The following is a 25,979-nucleotide window of genomic DNA, read 5'->3' on the forward strand; positions in this document are numbered from 1 at the left end:
AGAAGTAAATGGTGTCAATACAAGTACTGTAATACAAAGCCCTGCTGAGAGCCAAGCACTGAGTCAAATTTAGTAAGTAGAGTTTAATTTGAAATCATATTCCTCGCAGCACGCTTCTAATCCTCCGCGTCTTCTAACTTAACATAAATCTGTCTGTCAGCTGAAAGCAATGCATTATCATATAGAAGAATTTTAAAATATAGTCACTACTTATACATCTGCGCACATTAAGAAACATTCCTTTACGTGACATTAAGACCTTTCTTATTTTATCTTTGGCTTGCTTCAAACGTGCTTATTTGATAAAAAGGAACAATGTACCTACAGTTGTAGAGGGGAAGAGTGAGAAGGACATTTGCAAAACATTCCTGGAAATAAACATCAGCAGTTTAATAGTAAAGAAAAAAACAAGCAGAAAGCACAAGGTACGCAATGCCACAAATCATTAGGGATGGGGAGGAAAAAAAAAAAAGGAAGAAAACTTAACCATTTGATCCCTCCCCATACCCTCTCCCCCCGAAAACAAACACTTTACCTCAGGAATCACATTTCAAACATCACCTGCAGAAAGAAGACAGCCCCCAGAATCACCGATTCCCACCTCCAGCTCTTTGTGGTCCAACAGCACAACAAAACATCATACAACTCAATCACCAGCAATACTAATTAAATACTATTGACTGCGAAACAATAGGCTTTTATTTGAAATAAAGTGTCATCTTAAATGGCAACATCTCAAAAACACTGTACAACAGGTAGAGCATTGTATAAACATACAATCTGCACATACAGGATAATTATAAAGGACTAACATCTAACAGTCTTAGCCTCTAACATAAGCTAGATTTAAAACTACACACAAATTGTAAAGATACAAAAACAGAACAGTATTTGTTCATGAAGTCCAAAAGAAGTCAAACTTGCAGGTGCCAGAGGAGGCTTCTGAGGCTGCACAAATTCTGAAATCTGGTTTAAAAAGTATCCTACAATAAGGCTCCACAGACAGCAAAATATTTCCTAGAGAGCTTTTCAACAAATGATGCTTTAAAATACTGGTGCTTTTGATAAGCGAGTACAAAGCAGAGAGTTACCTTTGCCTTCAATAAAAAGTAACAAAAAAAATCTGAAACCAAAGAAAATATTTGAGAAGCCTTTCACATAATAGTCCATATGGAGTCCTCTTGGCTAAACCAGGTTTTGCAAAGAAGAGTTCTGTATAGGTTGAAGAGAGAGGAAAAAAAACAAAACCCCACTATTTCAAGCAAAGTTATTGATTAGCTATAGCCCAGCACCAAATAACAGAAAAAAAATGGAGATCAAATTCATCTGTTCTGAGGAAAGTAATTCTGCACATCAGAACCAAGGAAACATGCTGTAAATAATTTTGCTCTTTCTTTTTCACAGCTGTGAATTAAAGCCAGATGTCCACCAGGTTCTAGAATGGCCAGAGAAAATTTACATACCAATCCCTGAACAAATGTGAGGAGCTCACATTCACAGATCTATTGCATTTCAACTTTCTCCTTAATTGGATTTAGTTTTACATCATGTGTTTGGACCACAACTGCATACAGTTGGTTTGTAGTTACTAAGGAGATTACTGACTTCTTTTTCCAGTATTCAATCCAACATATGCAACCGAGTCACTGAGCAACTGGGGTAAAAATCCCCCTTTTTCGTCACGAGCTGTAACCCAGCATGGTCACAGAGCATTTTCTCGCACACCACAGCATTGCTGAAAGTCTCCAAGAGAGGACGTATACAGATAGCAGATGTTTCCTGGGGTCTCATTCCTCCCAAAACTTTTTAGTGCAATCTTTCAGCACTATATTATAGATTCAGCATCTCCCGTGATGAAATAGAGACCAGTTTACATTATACCCCCATTTTTTTTTTTTTAGAAGAAAAGAGGAAACAGCAGATTAAAGAATCTCGAAAAGGGAGGGGGAAAAAGTCACACATAATTAACATTTGCATCCGAACACATATTATTTGAAATCAAACTCATTTAACGACAAGAATCCAGCATAAAGTTCTTTACAAAACAAAGTTACAGTACAAAACTAAAACTCAAGCTAATGGGAAAAAAGGAACTCCTGTGACTATTACTGTAGTTGGTACTAGCTGCTTGGCTGTCTTAAGCATTCCCATTGAATAAACATTACCTTACCTTTGCTCTTGGCGTTGGCTCTGCCCAGCAGGACTGTCTCATTCTGACGCAGAAAACAGCCATCCTGAAAATTCTGAAGAACAGCTTCTGTCACTGGTCCCACTGCAGTGCCGGCATCCCTGCTGCAGCCAGCATGCGACAGCATGGGGCAGGCTGCAACTGGAGCCAACTGGGAAATTGGGAAACTTACCTCCAATAGCTTACCACTCCCCCCTCCAATAACTGACCAAACGGTCAAGCTGTACTCCACTAAGATAGCAAGTTTCCCCATCTCCCAAACAGGAAGAATAGCTCTGAACGGGGACATTGTTCAGACCTGAAGTTAAACTGATTATGTTTAGTAATCAAAAAACTTCTTTACTCCTCAACCCAAACTCAAAAGTTTAGGTAGCTGATCAAATGACAGCAAATATTCACTGGAGATAAATAGTATCTCACCTATTCCAGCACATTCTGATGGTTATTACAAGGCATTCTGACACATGCAACTGTCTCACCAGGTTACAGGTTTGGATATTGTGCCAGATGCAGAATCTACCAAAATAAATAAAAAATAAAAATAAAAAAAGGACCCTTGAAGGATCTATCCATTACAAAAAGAAACACCAAAAAACCCCAAACACACAGGAAGTCTGTCACAACTCCTTTCCACTTATAACCATCACAATGCTCATTAGCAAAGCAGCAAAGCCACAGCTGTTGGCTGGTACTTCAAGGTCACAGACTTTCAATTAAAATTTTTGAAGTTCAATAGTGTTTAACTCCATTTTTATAGTTTTCACCAATACGGAAGCAAGTCAAGTGCTTTTCCCTGATCTCCCTTTTCAGGTGACTGAAAGGGTGCAACAATATAAGAAGCACTGATACTTCTGAGGAGACAGCATAGGCATACCTATGAGGCATGTCATTTTTAAAAACAGGGAGGAGGGATGGTAAAGACTTTATTTTCATGCCAAATGATGGAACCAAAAAGGGAATTGTTCTTCATTCAGAGAAATTAATAAGGTTCCCTGTAAATGGGCAAATGTCTATAGATAATTTTAAACTACCCAAAATCAAGCATCAATTGCAGCAGCAGCCCCCAGCCTAACCAAGCAGGTTGTTTTGCTCCTTCCCCTCCTGCTCTCTCTCATTCAGCAATCGGCTGAGACAAATTGAGAAAATTACACTACAGAAATTAGGGGCAACCCTGCTGCAAGTTCTTCTCTAAAGATAAAAGCAGCTACTAAAGCCCTGTAGTGAAACAATGACAGAAGCTCTTCTTGGGGAAATCTAGTGCTGTTAAAACCTTAATCGCAATTTGTGTTAATTATCAAAGTACATTCATATATATATCTCATAATCCAAGGTACTACAAGTTATTACCAATGAAACGGTACCACAGAAACATTTATTGTTATTCACGTTACATGAAACAAGACAAACTTTAAAAAGTCTTAAAAAGCAGAACATTCTGATAAGACATTTAAAGGCAGAGAAACATTTTAAAAATACATTTCACCTAACAGTGCACCCAAGTGTACTTACCTAAGAAATGAACCTTCAGCTTACCAGCACACTGAAACATGTACTACTAGCAGTAATACTGCTCCTACTCCTCAAGGGAAATGTGTAGAGAATAAATTTAGTTAAGATTTCAACTGTAAATCTGCACAGCACGTGCAACAAACAGGTGACAAAAAATGGTGTGAATGTCAAATCCCGTATGTTGTTATCTTCAGTACGACTCACAGCAAACAGCAGCAGTTCCTAGAGGCAGTAACATGCTCTAACACTTCTTCTGTCTGACCATTCTCTGCAGGATCAGTAAAGACTATACCCTTAGACTTCTTAAGAACTGCTCATATTAGTTTTAAATAGTGCTCTAATATAAAACAGTTTCATTCCACTCCTCAAAGACTGTGTTATTAAAGCCAATAATCTAAAATTAGTATTTTATCAGACTGAATTTTATTCCAAGATACATTTACAGAATAGCAAAAAGAATAAGAAAACAATTAGAAGACCTGCACATAAAAATTCTATGCAAAAAAAGACCACAGTCAAGGAACAACTTTAAACTATACTCAAAAGCAAAGAGAAAAACAAGTGTGCATTTCCTCCAAGATATCTAAATTCCCCCACCCTTCTCCAAGAACTTGCCTCGGTATTCAGCAACTGATCCACCAGCTGTAGGAAACCTATCTTGGATTATTGAATCACTCTGGAATTTTGCCCCAAAATTTCTAGCTAGTCAAAACTTTTAAGTAACTGCAACGAAACTTTAAGATTTTACAGTTGGCCATGAGATGGAGCCCTCTGGGGTTGTTAAAAAAAGGATGGATATTACTTACTGGTCCACTAAAACCCGCGAGTTGAGTGATCATCAGACACACTATGGAAATGATGAGCCTGGTACGGCAGAAAATCCACACAACCCTCCGGAGAGAAGCATCATCAGGCCCACTTTCTTTCAGTTCTTCCTGCCACAATCTCTCCAGCCTAATAAAAACAGAAGCCTCATGTTATAAATTTTTCATCATGAGAGAAGGTACAATCTCCTAAGTACTTTTTTGTGAAAATTCCAATCACTTTCTAGCTCAGAGCAACAAAAATTACTAGACATCAAGTGAAATACATACATGGTACATTCTGTAAGGTAAAGAGAAATATCTGCATCTTGAAATATCTATGTTGTGTTACTTCTACAGAAAAAAGGTGCTTTCCCTAAAGTATCTTTGACAATCTCAATATACTGACTTGTCACAGCCTTTCCTTGCTGCTTTCCTTGCTTGACAGAAGAGTTGCAGAGTCAAAACCTGACAAAAATTTTCACTGGTCATGAAAGGTTAGCTTGATCGCAAGATCTGACCATATTCAAATCACCTTGCTATTGTCAGTATTAATTTTCATTATTTTAGCACAAGATTTTTTCAGTGCAGCCTTAAGAACTTTGTTTTGATAAAAAATAGACATGCAAAATCAGAAAAACAACTGCTAAACATTCCTGGAGACAGAATCCTCCAAGTTCACTGATATAAGCAACAGTACAGCAGGAAGAAGTGGTATTTGAATGATAAAACTAAATTCCACTATCCTGAGAAAGACAGAACAAAATATCACTGGTGCTTTTCTATCATTATCATTGCCTGTGCACTAACACATGGGAAAAAAAAAAACAACCACAAAACCAAGGAAATAAGGATGTCTCTACCTTCTACAATTGACATCTGAAGACTCATGACTTGATAAAGACCATACATCATTCATAAACAATTCCCCTTTCTTGTATGCTCTGTGGGCCAAAGGAGTGAGCCAGGAGAAGGTCATGCAGGAGAACAGCCCAGCATTATCAACAGGGTGCTCGTGTCTAAAAGAGAAAAAAAAAAAGAAAAATCACAAATGAAAAAACAGAACTGTAAATCCCTTACAAAGCCTCCTCTCATTGAAAGTACTCAGAGTACCAAATAGCCCATACCAGTCATACTTGCTAAACAAATCTGATGTTCCCCATATCAGTCAGCAGACCTACAGCTGCAATCCTGCTTTGTGACTGGTTTGAAAAGCAAATTCTGTGTATCAGTTCTTTTGTAGCCTGAAGACTTACTTGGAAGTAGTCCGTATGGGTTTCAGCACATTCAAGCCATGGTGGTATTTGCTCTTGTGATGCTCTTCATCCAGCATTCTCAGCTGGGAATGCACAGAGGTGTCCAGTGGCAGGCCCTCTGCCCGAGCAGCTGCTTCCAAGGCATCCTGGCATTCAACCTGCTTTTACAAGACAGACAGAGGAGTCAGACTTCAAAACTATGTTTAAAGTCCATGACTCCCAACTCCAGCAAATCTGCTCCTCTTTATTCTGTAAAGTACTGCACAACAGCAATCAGTATCATTTAAATGTCCTAGAAGACAGGCTTCAGCCTGGCAGTAAAGAGATAGAAGGCACACATTCTAGATCTGCATTAGATTGCTGCATTTGTAAAACATTCATTAACACTAGTACTGTGCCTGTGCATTGAAAGGATAAATGGATAGACCAGACTAACCTTGCATTCTGCCACAAAAAATACAGTAGAGAAAAATTACAAAATCAGCTACCTATAACATCAGTTCAGGAAATCAATGACTGGCTTATGACATAGCATTAAGACATATTTTTTACATGCTCATAGTGTAATTTAGAAATTCTTATTCACAGAAATTTCAAATTGTTTTCAAAATACTTCTAAAGTTCCTTCTCCAAAAATATCTTGGATTAGATCAAAAATACACGTGAAGCAGAGCTGTACTTTCTTTTATCATGTTCCTACTTTTCCCTTTTTTCCTAAAGGGGACAGAGATGACAATTTTCTCTGCTCCCTGCCACATTTTTAAACAACTCAGCAACTTTATTAAAAACCATTCAAAAGGGAGTTCTTACATCAGGGTCGTTTTTCCATGGTCCTGGTGAAAGGCAGACCTAAATGCTTATCTAAGAGGATGGAGGAAACAGCAATTATATGGATTAGTTAAAATGTTGCAAAGTTAAAATAAACCTGTTGATCAGAAGCTAGATGTGGCAAAACTACTTGAAGAAATAAGCTTGTTATCTATACTCACAGAGGGCTCACTATTGGCTCTGCTAACTTAGACCATTTACTGCAGTCCCATGTTAACTGTTTGTAGTCTAGTTTTTTTGAAATGGAGCTACTTCGTGGGGAAAAAAAAACAAATCCCGAGTTCTGAAGGAAAAAGCTTCCTGGCAGTCTCACAATCAGAGATGGGTTTTACCCTTCTTAGTTCTTACCAGAACAAGTTATTTTGTTTCTTTGAAAACAGCAACTGGTCCTGACCACTATGACTAAACATACTCACTAAACCTAAAGCTATGATTACAAAATGAGAGAAGTACTAAGAAAGCAAAAGAATATTACAACATTATGATACATGAAGTGACTCAAAAATATGCCACACTTGAAATCTGAATTCAGAGACTTCTCACTTAATTTTTTTAAATTAGTGACTCACTAAGGGCAATACTGCCTTACTAAATCTACCCAAATCAGCATTAATAAGTGACCTGCCAAAGATGTCTCAAAGGACTCAGTAGTGGGGAAAAGTTCTGCACCACTGATTTTCTGCTTACAGACGAATTCATAGCCAGTTTGCTATGTTACCCTCTGCAAGACCCCCAGGCAAATCCAATCAAACACCCTGCTGCTGCTAAGATGCTTGTTTGTAAGTGATGCCACAGGTTATTTGCAGAAATCACTGTTTTCCAGCGTTCACAAAAAGTGCCTGTAAATTAATTTTTAAAGTCTTCCAAACCCACTGTATTTGTCAGCATAAAAAAAGTTTTTCACCACTTACAAACAAGAATAGCTTTCTAATAGGAAAGCACAATTGCAAGATCCTGGATTTTTAGGCAGTCCAAAGATAAAATTCTTAAGCACTCATTGTGAAAAATAATTAAACTCTCCAGGCAATAGAATTCTCTCAGAGAAGGTGGAAAAGATGCACTGATAAAAGGCTAGGGCACTGCCTTTGAAGTCTTGCTATATAGGTAAGTATTAGCACAAACCCATGGTTAAGAACATTGCTCATCTCCAGCTCGGAAAGGTTGTCAAAATCCCACATGTACAACTATCAAGAAACAAGTGCATCACACTACTGGGCAATTAAGATTCTAAGAAAGACCATACAGTTGTGTGTCATGTTAGAAAACCTTCAAAGCACAGTTGTATTAGGCAGGAATGAGACTCCTAAGCAGTTTCACAATGCACTTCTAGAGCAAAAGACTGAAGTACAAAATTCAGCAACAACCCCACCATTGTTCATTTAGGTTTCTGAATCCCTGTTGCTTTTTTCACGTGCTCATCAACTGGCAACAGCCTGACTGCCTGCATGCATGTACAGTTTTCTTGGAAACTAAAACCTTGAAGAAGTCATTAGCAATCCGGTATAACTGCCTCCAGCACTGCTCTTGGAATAAATGTCTAAAAGAGCAAGCACTACCAAACAAATCAGACAGCACTTTTTATAATTTAGCAATGTATTTATACACCAACACAAGCAACGAACCAAGTGATACAACACAGCGCTGGTAACTCTAAAGACATGCCCACAAAAAAAAGCAAGTCTAAATCAGAGATCACTAATGGCACAGGGGGGATACAGGTATTCCTTGGAAAACAGCAGCTCACTACTCAATATCATCAAAAAGGCCAAGAGATGACAAAGAATTGTTACAAATGGCACAAAAAATAAAGCAGGACATATTAACATACCACTTAAAATTTCAGGGTTGCCTCCTTTTTGAACACCAATCAGTCCCCTGTTACTTCAGTTCAATAAGGGCATTATACTTAAAATTACTTTCTGCAAGCAATGAGAACAGTTGGAATTGGAACAGCTTCCACACAAACATAAATTTAAGACTTTTCAGCTGAACAGAAGAGAAGAATAACAATCAGGTACAGGTATTTCATATGTCCATAAAGTCATGAAAGACATGAAGAGGAGAATTAGGGAATGATCACCAACTGTTCTTACAACAAAAGAACCGGTGACAGTCGGTGAAATTAATGTTTTTTCTATAAAGCACACTTGAAATCTAAAATTCTCCATCACAGGATGCTGTAAAGTGCAAATATATAAATGGACTAAAAACAGCAGGATTAAGCTCACATAGGGTAAGTATATCATAGCTTATTATTAAATGCATGAGAGAGGGCAACAGCAACCACTTACACAGCATCTTACTAATAGCTAATGGATTTTTTTTTTAAAAAAAAAGAAAAAAAAATCTGAAGCCCTGGGCAGCCTAACAGAGGGTAATGGTTTTGCACCCCATTTCATGATACTATGACACACCTGGGTACAGATGATGTGATTCAAGAGATCACTGGGAAAATTAACAGATGAAAAAGAACTCTTAATCCTGAGGGCAGTCCCTGAGAGTATGAAGAGTACTGAGGAAGTACCACTACAGATGATACTGTCTTCTTTTACCTCCACAGCTAATTCACAGGCAGGCAGAGAAAGAGAAGCATGGCTGGTGCTATCGTAGAGCATGCCTGCCCCCTCTGACTTTGTGCAGCTTCAGAGAGCAACAAAACCCTACCAGCACCCGTTATGATGTTTTGTCTAACAAACTGTTCATAGCAATAGTGAGCGCATAAGATCATGCAAGAGCCAGAAAGACAACATGATTGGCTCATGATGGAAGGTCTGGGGAGGTAAGGAAAATAAGTAATTTAAGGGCAAGGAAAAAGACTTGCTCATTAAATTTGAGACAGCAATACCAAATTCACAATCTGCATACCAAGGTCAGGTGACAAGGCCATGAAAATACTGAAAATTTAGAAGCCAAGTCACAACGTTACCAAATACACACAGTGTCAGAAATTAGCAAGACAAAAGTAGGAAGCAAGCATCAGGAACATTCTGCAGAAAGTCAAGCAAACTCACATATGTGAAATAAAAGGGCGCTTCTGAAAACCTGCTAAGCAGCCAATATAGGCATTTATCTCTGAGGATGAGGAACAGGTGAAGGGAAAGGAGGCAGCTGTGTTGTACATAGGAAGAAATTAAAAATATATTAAAAAGTGAGATCCTAGGCAATCTCATATTCACAGAGAAGGTACCAACATATTGGCTTGACAATTGTTAACATCAGATAATAACAGCAAAACCAGACAAGCCTGGAGGCAAAGCAAAACAGACTTTTTTTTACATCTCTTATCTTAAAGAAAAAGAATGTATATGCTGCCAACATATAACCCAAACTCCACCCATCAAACAAGTACTGTCTTCCTCTTCCATAAAACAGAATATCTTCCAGGGCTCAGATCACCACAAGGAAGAAAGTGCATCTCTTCTAGTCCTACTGCTACCTGACAGGAAACTAGACCAGAGCAGACATGAAGTCATCTTTCACTAATTCTTGCAGCTGATACAGAATACAAAAGCTACTGTGGTTGATCTATTATTATGTAACAACAAGATTGCTCTATTTGAGTAGTAAAGAACTCTGACTTAGCACCATTGCTGAAGAGGAACTCCCACCTCTTGCAGTTAGAAGGCAGAGCTCAGCAGGCTTCCTCACTCTTTTGTTCAAGTCCCCAGTAAGAAGAGGCAAATGGGAAACAAACCAGCACGACAGAGCTTAGGACTACACAAGCGCATGGGAGAAGAATTACACGATCACCAGTTCTGATCAGTGCTTAAAGCATTCTCATATTACAACTCTGGGATGAACAGCAATTGTAAAGTATTTAAGAGTCTTCATTAAAGGACTGGTGTTTCAAAACAAGATTAGTTATTAGCTAGCTGGTATGGGCTGGGGAAGAATAGGATCAACTGTTCCAGTTAGCTTAAGCATAATTAAGCCAAAATAAAACAAGAGTCTAGGTAAAGATTACTTGAAAGTTGTTATTACATCCTTCCCAAAAATTCCTTCAAGTCTTTCCAAGAATAACCCCACTTGAAAGCAGTTAGGGGGTAGTAATCATAATTAGGCTTTTGCAGGTAGCACAGGCAACCCCTAAAGCCCTGTTGTCCAGACTTTCATAAGCCATGAAATCCAGGAGCATCTAAGAACTAGGTAGGTTTGCAGGTTCAAACACTGTCCAATCTGCGGTTGCTTGATGAAGTAACACTGAACTCAATGAACTTTATATTCCACCAAGGCAATTTTCTTCTCCTTTCACTGGATTTGATGCAGTACACAATCTACAAAAGTATTAATAGCATGATTTGCAGCATTAGATTCCCAGCCTACTCTATAGCGAGAATGCTTTATAATACTGTGCCCAATTAGAACATGAGCCTATTTAGGACTAGCTTGGTGTATCATCCACCCATACCAGCTGTCTCCCTGAAGGAAAGGCAGCAAGAAACAAGCACTGGGCTAAATCACAGACAATGGGTGAGAGGAAGGAGGCACCAATCGTTTAGACATCTGCATATACAGACTACAAAGTACAGGCAGCACAGCTGAATTCACACAGCGCAGGGATGAGACCACCAGATAGCTTTAGAAGCCTAGAAATTACTGTTACAGCTTCCAGGACTGTTGCAATGAACCAAGTAAAGGAGTTCAGACCTCCCTTTTCTTCCACCTCCTGATAAGCGGAGTATAAATGAAAGCTTATGTCTCTGCTGCCTTCCCACAGGGAAGAATAGCTCATCAGAGCACCAACTATGTATCTAAATGAACAAATAAGTGCAGCTCTGCCATATCTCTCAAATGTGAAGAGAAAACTAGCTGTTCAGAGTGTGCTCTGACTTGCCACAACAGTTCAGAGACTCAACAGCTTGAAGTCCAGTCATTTGTTCTAACACACTTCTGTATGTGTCCTTCTTACACAAGACCTCTGCAGTTACTCTTCTGGGCTATGATTAGCAGAAGTTGAATTAGTAGTTAAATCATTGTTTCAAAGCTAGCAGAGTGTAGGCATCCTAAAGGTGAAACGGAAGTCTCGCAGTAGTGCCAGCAACTAATATGAGGGCTTTGCAGCCAAACAAGATCAGGGTATGCATGTTTGTGATGAGCCTGAATATTTTAGTCACATACTTTAAGCACTTTTACTGTACTGATGTACAGAGTTCTTGCTGAGGACAGATGTACCAGTTTCTTCCACAAACATTGCTTATTTGACCTTGCCCTTGAACTGCGGCAAACATTAGCACTGAGGTGAGATGTTCTAAATTTTCCTGGCAAATCCACTTTTTCTTGTAATCCAGGAAATGCATAGTTTGGCATGTAGCATTCATTTGGGGATTTTGTAACAGCAGCTGCTATCTATACATCCGATAACAGCCATGCACACACTTAGGCTTCTGGTATACATGAATCCATGCACTGTTTTGCATGAAAACTAGTATTCACAAATATTACTGATAATATAAATCAAAGGATATAGGATTTATTCAGAGCTGAGGTTGTACACTGATCATCCAGCACTGAAGCTACATAGTACATGCACACTAACAGTACAGTAACCACAGACTGACTGAATTGGAAAAAATGATCACCCTTAACTACAAGTTTCTCTACAGAATTAGCATCTTATACGAGTTTGGACCACAAGGCTGGGAAGCTAACTCCCCACTAAGCAGTTAAAACTAGTACAGGAAAGGCTGAGGATTTGAATCCTGACTTGCTCAGATAGGCTCTACTATCCTGAACCACATGCAGACAGCCTGCCACATGCAGCAAGTGTTTTTCCAGTAATACCTTTGGGCCATGCCTAAGCTAGGTCACAATAGAAGCTACACAGATCAAGTTCGTACAACACCAGGAGTATCCAGGGAGTCTTTAAACTCAAGCTTCTATGGAGTGCAACCACCAGTGAATGATGTCAGAAGACTTAACACCACAGCATTTGCCAAGCCTAATACAAGAGCCTTTTATTCAACTCTCCTTCCTGTACCAACACATACTTCCAAAAGCAAAGGACACCCCACTCAAGCGGCAAATTTAGTTTTGAGTTTAGTTTTATTTCAAGTTAAGTTCTCCAGTAGTTTGGTATATATCCATCAATCTTCTGTCAACCCTTGCAACTGTACACAGAGTTTCTGAGACAGCCATAGGGAAGAATGGCCCCAGCACTAACACTGACTACAATTAAAAAAATACCCCAAGCTTTACTTCACTGAAGGTCAGTCTGCTGCTTACACACTTTCAGTCATGAGCAGGCCAGTTTACACATCTCCTTTGGACAAAAGGAATGCAACTAGCAGTAGTCAAGGAATGATGGCAAGTGACAAGATCTGAGGTGTTATCATGTAGCTAAAACTTGGACAAAAAGATGCTTAATGTACTAAAGAAGGTAGCTGACTTTTAATGCAAGACATTAATTTGCCAGAACACCAGTGTTCCTCTATAGAACGTCTCTGCACGGAGAAGGATTTTGCCTTTTTGTTCCTCCTCCTATTACTAAGTATAAGGTTTCTCAGACACAGTTAACCCCCACTCCAAGTTTCAGGTAATACATAACTGGCTGATGGATAAGGCCTTTCTCAGCTGGTAGTATGTGCTTATATACACAGAAGGCAAGGTAGAGATAACACTTCTTCAGAGTGGTTGGCGAACCATCTTAAAACATTCATCAACAATTAAGTCAATAATTTCATGTCAAGTTGGCAAGTACTTTAGTAACAGAAGTTCAATGGCACAACAACGTGGCAGAAGTTATTGTGACCAAGATACATTCGGTCCTTTGGGATATCATGGAATTGATGCATTTTTAGAAATTAACATGAGTATTTGCTTCTGCACATTAACTGTGTTCAAAGTTCTTAAAGATAACAGAACTACTGACAAAGGATACAGTCACAGATATTCTAGACACTATCAGAGCAGTTCAGTGACTGAAACTGGGTTTGAGGGATGCTATCCCTCAATTTCATGCATTATTCACCTTAGTCTCCATCATGGGAGCTTATGTGTTCCAATTTCAAAACTTCTTTTATATTTAAGGCCTTGACTTCTTCCCGTCATCTCCCTCCTCTCAATATGAGATTATGGTTGCTGCTTTTTCCTCAGAAGCAAGCACTTCACCCATTACCTTGAACAAGTAGTCAATTGCAGTTTCACTCTCATGTGCAGTAAGCACTGTCATCAGCTCAAACTGCTACAGCTTCTAGCTGTAATCAGAGCCAGCCATATAGCAATATCTTTCTGCTTAGAGTAATATTCAGAACACCTACAGGCTTTAAGAGCCTGCTTGGGCTGTAATTCCTAAAGTTATGTGGTTACCTGATTATGAAAGTACGAAATCTTCTGGAAAAATGCAGATATCCAGCAGCTTCAGCTACAATTAAAAGCTTATAGTTAAACCATCTAGAAGGCCTGATCCAAGCAGAGTACCAAGGCATCAGTACACAGGCTACATTCACATTCCTATTTTTGAACATGCTGTTCAGCACAGTTGGTTCAGACACTTCAGATGCTCCAGAGAAGTTGAGAGGCAGAGCTGACCTGAGTATTGAACAGTAAGATTGTGATAAATTACTTCAAAGCTACCAGTGCTTGAAGGATTTACATCAACTCCAACAAGTTCTGATCACATTCTCTGCTGTCTTTGCCAAAAGCTGTGAGAGACAAACCTGAAAGATAAGAGATCAACATGAGGACAGGAGTGTTAGAAAGGGTTCTGATAGCTAAAGTCAGCAACACATTCTCTCTGCATATTTAAAGTACTCTCTACAGTTCCACACTGTCCAGTGTCTTGAAATGCAACAATCCACACTTGAGGCTCATCACTGATGCTGCAGACATTGCAGTCAGAACCAATTACAGCTTGGAGTACAAGTTGTAAATTAGTGCCCTGGCACTGTTAACTTAGGGACTCTAACTTCAAGAATTGAGTTCTCATAAGCATTGTGTACCATGAGAACAAGCTGCTTCTACATCCTCTTCTGTTGTCGTGAGCATAATGGGGTAGGGGAGCAAAACGCTCACTCGCCCACTGTTCCATTAAATAAACATTAAGTCTACATTTAAGAACCTATTCCAAAGCCACTTTGAGAACAAATTATTTCTTACTCATTTGTCATTTTATAGTGCATTTCATGGACACAATGGGATCTGCCCTCCTCCTCAGGACACACTGCTGGGATCTGCCTTCCTCCATAGGGCACACTGCTTCCATGAGAAAAACTAAATACAGTTACTTCAGATACAACACAAAGGGCATACAAGCATTCTGAGAACAAAAAGTTCTAAAGGTATGAATCAATATTTCAAAACATCCCTTAATTTTTATTCACTGGTAATGTAGCAACTTCTTACAGTTGAAGGCTGCCGACTACAGTGCTGGCAGCAAGGGCACCTAGAAGTTATCTTTATTCAGAAGAGCCATGCCCCCACATACAATAAGCCCAATTAGCATGGTATTATACCTTGGGAACATGTAGTTAGCACCCTATTTTGTAAGTGACATTAAGGTCTCCAAAGCCTTAAAAATCAATTGTTACAAGAGCACACTGCAGAAACTTATTCATGAGTTGACTGTATGTATTCACAAGCTGAACAAAAAATGTTTCTTGATTTTTCAGTCCTTGAGTGCCTATTTCACAGGTCCAAATTTCTATAGCAACATTCCCATTAAGCACCAGGAAATGCTGGATTAGACCCACTTAGATTGCAGCATGATTTCAATCATGATTCCAGGAAGCCTATTTAAAAAGCTCCTGTCTCTCAAATAAGTGATCTACCAGACTGTGACCAAACACCATTTAAGCTTCTAAGGAAAGAATTACAAGATTTTTTCATTATTTTCATGAACACTGATTACAGCATTCTTTCAGCAGGAAACCTGAACACCAATATGAAAGTTTCAGAACAGAAAGAGCAAATTTGAATACAACCTTTATGCAACACAGACATATAAAAAGGCTCAGGGACCCTGGCTTAGTAGTAAAATAGGTCTTTCACCTATAAAGATCTTTATCAGGCAACCAATTAGTCTTGTCCACTTCAAGTTAAGAAGGGTGTATAAAGATGCAGCAATACAGGCAACAGAAAAACCAGTGAGTCATTTTACTGATCACTCACCAGTTCTGGCAGGGCTACAGGTACATCACTGCCACAGGCCATTAACCAGAAGCCCGTGACTACCAGAGGCAGCATGCTTCCGTATCCGCCTCCACGAACTATGCAGTTCTACCTCACACTACAAGGTATGAGACATCTATGTAACATGTTAGCAAAGAGTCTACCTCATGCAGTGTCTGTTGCAAAACAGTCACAAAACTGCACAAGCTCTTCTACAGAGATCTTAAGACTGTAGCGGAATAACAGCCTTAATCTGCTTGCATCTTATTTGCTAAATAGATCATGCTTGCAGCTTTATTCTCTGGTCAAGCTAGTTCAACTCCTGAGCTAGGTTTTCTACAAGAAATTTGAGAGTCCCAGAATCTCTACTGATGGCACACTGGGCTCCTTTGTCCAAATGACAGGTCTACTACAGCTTAACCCCTTTACTGGAACCGCTGTGTTCTGCCACCAGCCATGCCAACATGTGCCAAATAATCCAGCTAAGGCATCTGACCTAATATCAGGTTTCATAAAGGATGAAGTAGTGAAGGCCACAGTCCCTTGTGTTTCCTTGAAACCCATTTTCCCCCAACAGCTGAGCTACAGCTTCTACACTTCTCTTACAGGCAGAGGGGAAATGCTTGACCAGACAGGTAAATCTCTGCCTTATGAAAGCAAAGTCTCTCCTTATCCCTGTTACAAAAAAGAAAGCACCAACAAGTGATAAGGCCAAGAATGCTGCTGAAACCAGAGCTTGTTTCAACTAGAAAGAAGTTTGGTACACAGAAAGCACCAACAAGTGATAAGGCCAAGAATGCTGCCAAAACTAGAGCTTATTTCAACTAGAAAGAATCCTGGTACACACAAACATGAACATGTAACTTAGGTAAGATTATGAACACAGCTCCTTTTACTTGACCTCAGTATTTTGCAAGTAAGCAGGATATAGTCTTACTGACATGCAGCAATGAATTCAGAACTACTTGTATTTATGGATTCATCCAAGCTATAATGCTAGCAGAACAAAGAAGGTACCAACCAATGTTACAGCAAGAAATTAACCCTGGCATATTGAACAGACCTAGGAAGTAAAATGGGTAACCTGTCAGAACTAGCCAATTCCATTAGTAAGACAAATTAAGTTCATTCCTTTAAGGAAAGAAATCAAATCAGATAAAGTTCTAGGTAAGAACTAGGGTGAGCCATTTTCTTGCATCAGTAATCACAAGTTTTACAGAACCCCTGTTTCGCAAACAGACACCTGGGTCTACTACCCTGTAGTCATAGGCAGCAAACCAAACAGTAGAGGTAGAAAGGTAAACAAGACTACAGCAAGAGTCAAGCTAACCTGAAGCTACCTCAAAGTTAGACTTTAATGTCATGCTGTAGAGGCATGTAGGACTTGGCTTACTTTCAGCCTTCAGGAAAATAAAAATACACTGGTTTGACTGATTTCACTCATTTAAAAGTCCTAGAGGCAAAATAAGGATTTCTGACTCATAAGTTAAGCCAGGCATCAACATGATTAGAAGATGCAGACCTACAAGCAGAGATAACATGCTTTGATTACTGCTTAACTCCACTGCCACTGGTCAGGAAATAAAGCTGTCCACCAATAGCATCACTGTTGTCACCAGTAATCTGACAGATCAGATTAGCTACTGGGCAGTGTACAATGATGACACAGTGAACAGCAAGCCTATGACATCAACATAATAAATGCCATTAAGAAGCTGCACTGTGACTCCAGAGGGCTCTTAGTTCTGCATCAGTGCCTGGTCTAATGCAATCACTCTACCTTCCTCTGAATACCATCAGCAATAGTCTGCTGAGTCATAGAGCCTGTGGGGACACAAGAAGCTGCAGGGCCTGCAACTGCAAACTGCACTCAGCCTGCTGCAACACACACCGCTCCAATCTCAAAAACCAGCAGTGCAGCACTGTTAGCCCACATAAAAACACCTGGCAACACCATTTAAGCCCCAGCGAAACATGGTAAACCTTATCTGAAGTACATCCTATCTCAGAGTCTAACATAACGCATTAAAAGTTAATCCTTTTAAAAAGTCTTCACAATACTTCCATACAAATACAGCAAGTTCACCCATTTCCAACCCTCTCACACCAGAGCTGTCATAGGCAATCTACACGGAACGCTCGGCAACACATCCGCAAGCACCTGGTCATTGCAAAAAATCAGACATAGGCAGTATTAACTTCAGAAACTTCTGTATTAGTATTTTAGGAAAGGTTAAGAACAGGACATGTAAGAAAATCTTCCTGTGCTAGCATTCAGAACTGCTAATATTATTTTATATTCATCTGGCACAGGTTATTGGTTTCAGACCAGATCTTTCACCAGTGTGGGTGTTTCCATTTACCTGAGCATTTATCTTTTTTCTGCCCTAGAGCATTTGCATATGCACCACCTTCAGTGAGAACAAGCCCTAAAAATTAGAAGCTCAGAACAAGGACATGCAAGCTTTAAGCCAGTGGTTATTTCAAGACCCAGCTCTCAAATTAAGCTAGAATTAATTATGACAGCACCTCACCACATTAAACTCACAACTGCACACAAAACAGGATTCAATACAAATTACTTCCATCTGAGGGAAAAAGTAAAGTATTGCCACCAGAGCAAGGCAGACATCTGCTTTAGAAAATTAATCCTTGAGAAAACCATGGCATGATTAAGACTTTTTCAGCTGCCAACACTGAATGGTACATGATTTGTGCTGAGCTCTTCACTGTTCTTACTTGGTTGAAATGATTTTATTAAGTATAAAAGCTTAAAATAATGCCTGGATGCAAACGAAGATCTGATTACTATAAAAGTTCATTCTGTTTAAATTTTATTACAAAGTCACATTTAAAAGTGAAAAATGTTTAATAAGTGCTGAGACTTGTTACTAAGATAGCTACAATATCCTTTGGAATGACCTCTTTCACAGAAAAGGGAATATTCATTATTGACCTTCAATGCAGTGAATCTGTATAGAGCTGGCACAGCAAAAAGGCTGCTGCTGCATGTAATTTAATAATGAGACTGCAAAACAAACAACGGAAAAAAAAACTGACCTGATGTTTAGCATGCTGAAATTTTGACCCTTCCTGCTCTTCATGCTGCACTGAGTTGGCTCTCTCCCTCACACTTCTGTACCCAGGACTGGGTATAATGTACTCTTTTCCTATGTCGATGTCTTTCATCTTCTGTAAACGCCAGGCTTTACACGTGTATTTTCACCTCAAATATCTGGGGGAAAAAAAAAAATCCAAGAAATTGAATTCCACTTATTATATGCTATGTCAGACACATCAATTACTCTTAGTAATTTTTAATTTTTTTTTTTTATAAAAATCAGAAAGCAATTGTAAAAGAGTGTCATTACAACAGGACTGTAATAATGTCACTTTGGAAACCCACAGAAGACTAACTTCTCCTGAAATAGTTTAAACATACCCTGAGGCAACCAAATAAGTACAATGATTCTCAGTGCACTAGAGTACTGTCGTACTTCCTCCTTCAGAACTCTGAAACACAATTATGCAATCTGATGTATTTAAAGCAGCAACTACAGTATTTACTTGAAACCTTGCGAAACTTGACTTGGAAGATGAAATCACTGAAATCTTTTGTTAGTGTCTAAAGTTGCACATACGCAACAACTTACAAGTAGAAAGTTCAGTAAAACTGATTTTTCTAGAGATATCACATGATAAAATTGGGCATTAAAGAGAAATATATGCCTTCTTTTTAGCATTATTCACTTACTACATAGGCTTTAGCCATCACTGAGTACTAACATACACAAGAAGGAGTCACATCCTCAGTGCTGCAGGTTTTCCCTCAACCTATCAAGTTACACTGTAAGGTCAGAAGGAGAATCGGAGTCCCGAAAAGAAAAACACTTCACACTGCAACTTTGTTTCCTAACTCTGCGTTCTTGCATTCCACCACTTGCCTTAAACTAAAAGGACGGAAGAAGCCTGATGCAGTTACGTTAGTCAGAACCTGCATCAGCAGGCTTGGCTGGGCGCACTGGGCTGCCACCTCTCTGCAGAAGAGGAAGAGCGAGCCTCCTTCCCCCACTGCTGACACAAGTTACCTATAGGGCAGTCCTCGCAGCCCCAGCCCCCCGCCGTCCCCCGCGCCGCACGGTTCCCCCACCCCCAGCGCCCTGCGTGTCAGCGCCAGGGAGGATGCTGCAGAGTTGCAGGTCCCGGGGCTGCTGCAGCCTCCTGGCCCTCCATCCCCCCTCCTCTTGCAGAAGGGGTGCGAGCCAGCCTCCCCCGACCTGACACCTCAAGAAACTCAGAGAGGGAAATAAGAAGGAGGAGAGCTGTCTCCCTCCCCGCCTCACCGGCGTAAACAAGAGAGGCCCTCCCCGCTGCAGCCGGGTGGGACGGACAGCGATGGCCCCGAGCTCCTGGCGGGAGGAGGCACAGCGCATCCCTACACTGGGGAGTCTGGATAGGGGGGAGCTGCCCGACCGGCCTCCCCACAGACGAGGCGAGCTGCCTCCCCGGCGGCCCCCTCAACCCACACAAAGGGTCGCTGCCCAACCCCACCTAAGCACCCGCCCCGGGTAACTGGCGGGGAGGCCCCGCTCACCTCCGCCCGGCGACTACCCCCGCTGCGGCTTCTCCACTCAGCGGTCACAGAGCCAAACAACATCCCTTATAGCGGCTCCGGCGTCCCCACTGCGCCTGCGCGGATAGGAGAGCCAGGGCTGCAGCGGCCGTTCCCTCCTGGCGCCCCACGGGAAATGTAGTCCGTGCCTCGGTATCCTCCGCCCACCGGTTTCCCCGTCAGAACTACGTTTCCCAGAAGGGACCGCGCGGGCCACCTCCGTGCAGCCACCACCTCCCTTCCCGCCGGACCCCGCCTAGCTGCTTTTCGCTGCTCCTGCCGCAGCATGGGGGGTCTGGAACGTTCGCCGCCGGCCGGCGCGAGCGCCCCGGCGCAGCACGGCATGGCAGCAGTACAGCGCAGTGCAACACAAGGCACTTGCAGCCCAGCCCAGCTCAGTTCAGTACCGTGCACACCGCGCAGCGCGGGAAGGACGGGGTGAGCCACCCGCCCCGAGCGAAGGTGGGGCGGGAGAAGGGCCCAGCGCTGGTCAGAACGCCGCATGCGAAGCGGGGGGACCCGGCGGCGAGCTGTGGGGAAGACGAGAGTGATCTTGGTTCTCTGTATGCCCGTGCCGCCGCAGGCGGCTCCCTGCTCAAGGCCCTGCCACAGGGCGCTGCCCGGGTTGCAAAGGCGGAGCGGCAGCAGTGGGGCCGGTGGCCACAAGAGCAGGAGGGGCGCCTCCCTCTTCGGCCCGGCTTCCACCCGTCTCTCTGCCGGCCCGTGGTTTGCACCAGCCTGTCCCTTGCTGCCGCTTATTTACAGCCTTTCGGTTGCGGAAAGTGCTACTGTGTCCTTACCTGGGCCTCAACCTTCACCGCAGCTGGGAATGGAGTGCTGCTTTCTCTGCACAGCCGTTGTGCCTCCTGTTAGCCGTGGCCGCAGGCCTGCAACGTTCTGCAGCAAGCTGGCCTTGGGGCAGGACATGCAAGAGGCAAAGGACTCCCCCGCGGTGCCCCCCTGAAGGGATTCAGACCCAGATAAGGGGACCGGGAACTTGTCCCAGCGCTTTCCCAGTCAGGCTCAGCCCACTGAAAGGGATGGAGCAGGGGACGGAAGCTGCGCCTGCACACCCCTGTGTGGCGGTGGCTGGGGTGCAGCAAGGGCCGCCGCTCCCCCAGTAGAGCCTGATACGGCATCCAGGGAGGGGGAAGTCGGTGGAGATGGACGCAGCTGCATTTCCTCTCACAAAGGGCTGTAAATATCCTTAACAAATCCTGAGCTGTAGCTTCTTCCCTGCTGTGTTTAAATACCCTGTCCTCATCTGACATCTTCCTTCCACGAGCCAAATTTGGCTGATGTCTCTTTTAAGTGGTTTACATAACAAGTGCCTGTTTGCACCGCAGTCCTTGCTGTCCTGTCAGGAATGCCTGTGAGAGTCAGTTTGACAGAAAAGCTGAAATAGGTGAAGATGGGAGATGGGAATCTGGAAGCAAAGCTGGATCCAGAATATTCCTTCCAAGCCCACAGCCAGCAGTACAGGTGTCACCATACAAGAAATGACTCAAGGACACTTTTAAGGTACCAGAGACTCCCTTCAGAGCTCCCAGACACATCCTGCAGTTATCCACCTCCAGTTTTGGCAAAAGTGAGAATCAGCTCCATTGCAGGTGCTCTGAAATTTTGGAACAAGAGAACTGACAGGCAGATGCACAGAAGCAAAGCATTTTCCTGCAGTCTGTTCCCCAAGACTCACATTCATGCAATTTCAGATTGGTTTGGCTGAGATTTTATTGGGGAGGAAGTTGCAAGGTGCACTTCATGCTTTATGAATATTATGTCCCAGCAAAGGGTGGATTTTGAGACAAAAGCCAGGAGTCAAGTCTCTAAACAGTCACTAAATAGACCTATGTTTGCACCAAACACACTGGAATGTAGGGGTAAACACATGTTCAGTTACTTAGCAATGTCATTTAACAGCATAAACAGAAAGGACGAACTATGCGTGACAGAGAGAATTAAACTGTGTTAAAGCTTCAAGGTGAATGAATCATTTGCACTGTATTTTAGGGTGTTGACCTGAAACTGAGCATGAGCGTGCCTTTGGCCCCTGGGCTGTGGAAGCTGCTCTTCAGAGGTGACTGACTATTCTTGATGACATGCCAAAGCCCAAAGGCTCTGCATCACGTACCTAGAGGGAAAGAAGAACATGAACCTCCATTATGCCAAAATGGCTGCAAAATGTGTTAGGGGAAAGACGAGCAGACTATTGTTTAATCTGAGGGAGCCAGAGCCCTGCCTGCACTTGTTCTGTCCTCAATTTCTCCAAGAGAGCAGATCTGAGAGTAAAAGGAAAGGCATGAGTGCTAGCAGAAAACTGTCCTGGTAAATAATGATGTGTACACTCCACTCAGACTAGCTCTGGGTGATGGGCTGGCATGAGCATCAGCAATATTTTCACACCTGTAGTCTTGTGAGTGTACATACTCTCTGAGTAGGATGATGGGAGGAAAATGCTTATGTAGGCATAACCCACTTTTAAGTGTGTCATGAGTCTCCTGCAGCATTTGTTCTAGAGGGTATAAATACTGGTGCTACCAAGAAGAGGAGTTACATCTTTAGCTCCAGTGGCAGCAGTTAATGCTTTTAGTGCTGCAAGTCCTGGATTCATCCCTGCGGGATGGCAGCTGTTACATAAACAAGGCCTGTACAGTATTAAATCTTTATTCAAGAACTGGGATTTGCTATAATCAGCCTGGACTGCAGCAAGAAAAGCACAGCCAAACCAAGGAGCTAGCGGCAGCTTCAAAGTCAAGGTCTGCAGACCGTGTGTGCAAGAAGCAACACCTGACAACAAGTTTTCTTAGAGGTGTCCAGAATATGTTCTCCTTCACCCTAAAACAAACATCAGCAACAAATTTAAAGCAGTGCTTGGAAAAAAAAATGACTTGAGTTATTTGAGCCTATAACGGAGTTGACCAGGAAAACCAAAGCTTAGTTTGTGTGAGTGATTGTCTTTATTTATCCAACTCTCCTACTACCTCTTTCCCTATAGGATCTGAGGACTGGCTTCTGCCTTTACAGGGAATGTGGAGCAAGTGCTGCCCAGGCAACTTAACTGAGCTGAACCTTGCATGGAAAAAAACAGATATCCATTCAGGAAATCTTCCAAGCTTGAGGAGCATTGCAGCACCTGGATTTGCAGTACTGCAGTTAAGACCAAAATCTTAGCCACACAAAACCCCATTACACACATGACTGTGAAGCACAGATTTACTTGTGTGCTGATGGAATCCAAATGCCCAGCAAGCCCAGAAGACTGGCTCTACAGCCCGGGTGGAGAAGCAAGGGGATGGTGTAGTCACTGTTGTGCTGCTGGCAAAAAATTGCAATGAGATGTTAGGAATAAATAGCTTAATTCATGAGAAGTTATGGTATCTAATGGATTTGGTCATGGCTTGCAATGAAAGAAGAGTCACAAATATACCCTGCACATATTTAGTGCTGCTAGCACCTGAGCTGTTCTAAAAACTGCTGCTGTGCACAGGGTCAAGGGAGGCTTGTGACTGCTGCCCTCAGGGCTGCCTGCAGCAACATCTGGTTAGACATGCCTGCTTATGCTGTGCTGGGCATCTCCCTGCCAGCTGGACCACAGATGCTTGTCCACAAGACAATGCACACACCACCATAGGTGGTCCATGCCTACCTGGCTCCATCCAAACCCAGAGCATGGAGCTAATAACATCCCCTTATAAACCTGGTACCAAACACCTCTCCCCTATCTCAGTCATAGCTGCACACAAATAGGTTAGCAGGGTTGTAGCATGGAAGACCATTGCCATGAACAAGCAGTTTCCTGGAACTCAGCATTTTCCATGTGGCTGCGCTGATTTTCAGGGCATGTGGGACACAGGACCTTGTGGGATACTCAAGACCTAATCAACACCCCAGGGGCCCCTCTCTTTGTAGCGCAGACAATCTCAAAGCTTCCACCTTTTCATTACTCCGGTAATGAAAAGTCTAATTTCCAGTCTCATTATGCTTGCAGTTCCACAAATGACTCATCAGACATTCATGTCTTCGTGCTTTATATTGCTTCAGTGTTGAACAAGCTGTGTTGCTGATCAACAACTGGAGAGAGTGGAGGCCAGATCACCCTCTGCAGCAGGGAGATGTGAATTCACCACCCTTCCCCCAAAATAATACAGAAGAGGGATATGATGCTTTGAACCTAGAGAAAAGATGAATCTTTCTGTTTCCTCCTGACCTGTTTTAGGGAGGAGTTCATTAATATCTTAACACACCTGTGCATTCAGCTTTCCTGGAAACGAGATGTACTTGCTTGATGTTTGTGCAAAACTGTTAGCAGTGTGGGCGTTCACACTGTGACTGTGTTTCAGAGGATAAGGCTTCTAGGCTGATCCAGGCAGAGATACCACTCTGGGCTACAGTGGTACCAGCCTACTGCCTTCCCTTCAGCTCATGTGGGAGGGTGAACCTTCCTAACAAAGCTAATGGTGTTTTGTTCTCAAAAGCTCCTACAAATAGCTGTGCTTTTGAAATAAATGCCTTTCAGTGTTGTTTTGGGTTGTTCTGGGTTGTTTTTTTTTAACATCCTGCTCTATGTCTGCAGCATCTATGCTTGTCGGAGTGCAGAAGGAAAAGGTGCGATACTGTGCTGTATCACACAGGTTAAATTTGGTTTGTAATTCATCATTCAGGCTGGGAGAAGACAGCATGGAAAAAGTGTACCATCTTACCTGATATGCTACTTTCTCTGTGCTTTGGGAGGGTGGGGTACAAATAACACCCTCCCAACACAATTAGCAGCAACTAATTCAAAACTAGTTTTTACAGGGTGAAATCAGCAGCTCTCAAAGCTGTTGCAACTTTTAAAGTGTAATCCAGCACAGAAAACCAGTTCAAAGCAGCTCATTTCTAGAGTGATTGATCAATCTTTTTCTATAAACCTAATGATTCAGGGAACAAGATCATCTGATTCAAGGGCAAAGCACTGCCCAGAGACCAGAAGCCAGTGCAGACCTATGCATGGTAACAAGTTGTGTGGATCCTACAGCTTGCACCACGCCCGCAGTTAATGAGTAATAGATAGAAATTGGCAGCACAGGTCCTGGAACATGCCTGCTCTCACAGGCACAGCAAACTCAAGCCTTGGCTGTGTTGTACAGCTGGTTATTAAATGACGTTAGTGAAAAGGCCAAACAATGTTACAATAAAAAGGCTGGAGATGTGTCTGGATGAGCATGAACAGACTGGGATTCATCCTAGCTATACCACTCTGGCTGTGGTAGTTACTTCCTTTCAGCTGTCCATTACCTATGGTCTTCAGATGCTTAGCAGTGGCTTTGGTTAGTCTGCAGCACTAAGCACGTGGGGAGAAACTCCTCTAACCCCTTCCTGAGAACAGCTCAGGACTGTCCCCAAGCCACATCAAAAGGAGAGGACAACAGCTACGTCAGAGTAGTGTGTTCAGTTCAGGCTCTGGAGCTGGCTTTGGGTTGGCAAAGCAGGCATGGCTGGACCCATGCCGGCTGCAGGCTGTGGCAGGGGAACTGGTTTAAACCTTACAAAACCCAGAGGTGGAGGCTGGGCATGAGGCGGGATGACCTTCCTATCAGCTCCCAGGGACATGGTCACAGCCCACTGAGGTCAGGGCCCACTCTGTTCTGTCCTGCCTCTGTGAAAACAGAGCTGTGGGCTTATGCAGGTGAAGGTGT

General features: G+C 42.3%; 2 protein-coding genes across 6 annotated transcripts in view; one reads left to right on the forward strand and one right to left on the reverse strand.

Moving 5' to 3' along the window:
• The window catches only part of ABCC5 (ATP binding cassette subfamily C member 5), a 68,610-nt gene extending 48,221 nt beyond the window's left edge, over positions 1-20,389 (reverse strand). For 2 of the 5 annotated variants that reach the window (XM_057426995.1, XM_057426996.1), the window contains exons 1-5: positions 20,284-20,388; positions 18,750-18,924; positions 5,757-5,914; positions 5,364-5,519; positions 4,504-4,651 (exon numbers count right to left, since the gene is read on the reverse strand). In XM_057426995.1, the coding sequence (XP_057282978.1) occupies positions 4,504-4,651; positions 5,364-5,519; positions 5,757-5,914; positions 18,750-18,878 (591 nt within the window). In that variant the 5' untranslated portion in view covers positions 18,879-18,924; positions 20,284-20,388. Of the gene's footprint in view, positions 1-321; positions 4,391-4,503; positions 4,652-5,363; positions 5,520-5,756; positions 5,918-18,749; positions 18,925-20,283 lie in introns of those variants that run through there. The other 3 variants (XM_057426999.1, XM_057426994.1, XM_057426997.1) reach the window with 3 other exon arrangements.
• AP2M1 (adaptor related protein complex 2 subunit mu 1) overlaps positions 1-25,979 on the forward strand; it is a 160,299-nt gene that overhangs the window by 30,687 nt on the left and 103,633 nt on the right. The window lies entirely within an intron of this gene.

This window comes from Pezoporus wallicus, unplaced genomic scaffold, assembly GCF_028554395.1.
Source record: "Pezoporus wallicus isolate ANWC-B61680 ecotype Strahan unplaced genomic scaffold, APGP_CSIRO_Pwel_v1 scaffold_7107, whole genome shotgun sequence".
In the NCBI taxonomy this organism is placed as follows: domain Eukaryota; kingdom Metazoa; phylum Chordata; class Aves; order Psittaciformes; family Psittacidae; genus Pezoporus; species Pezoporus wallicus.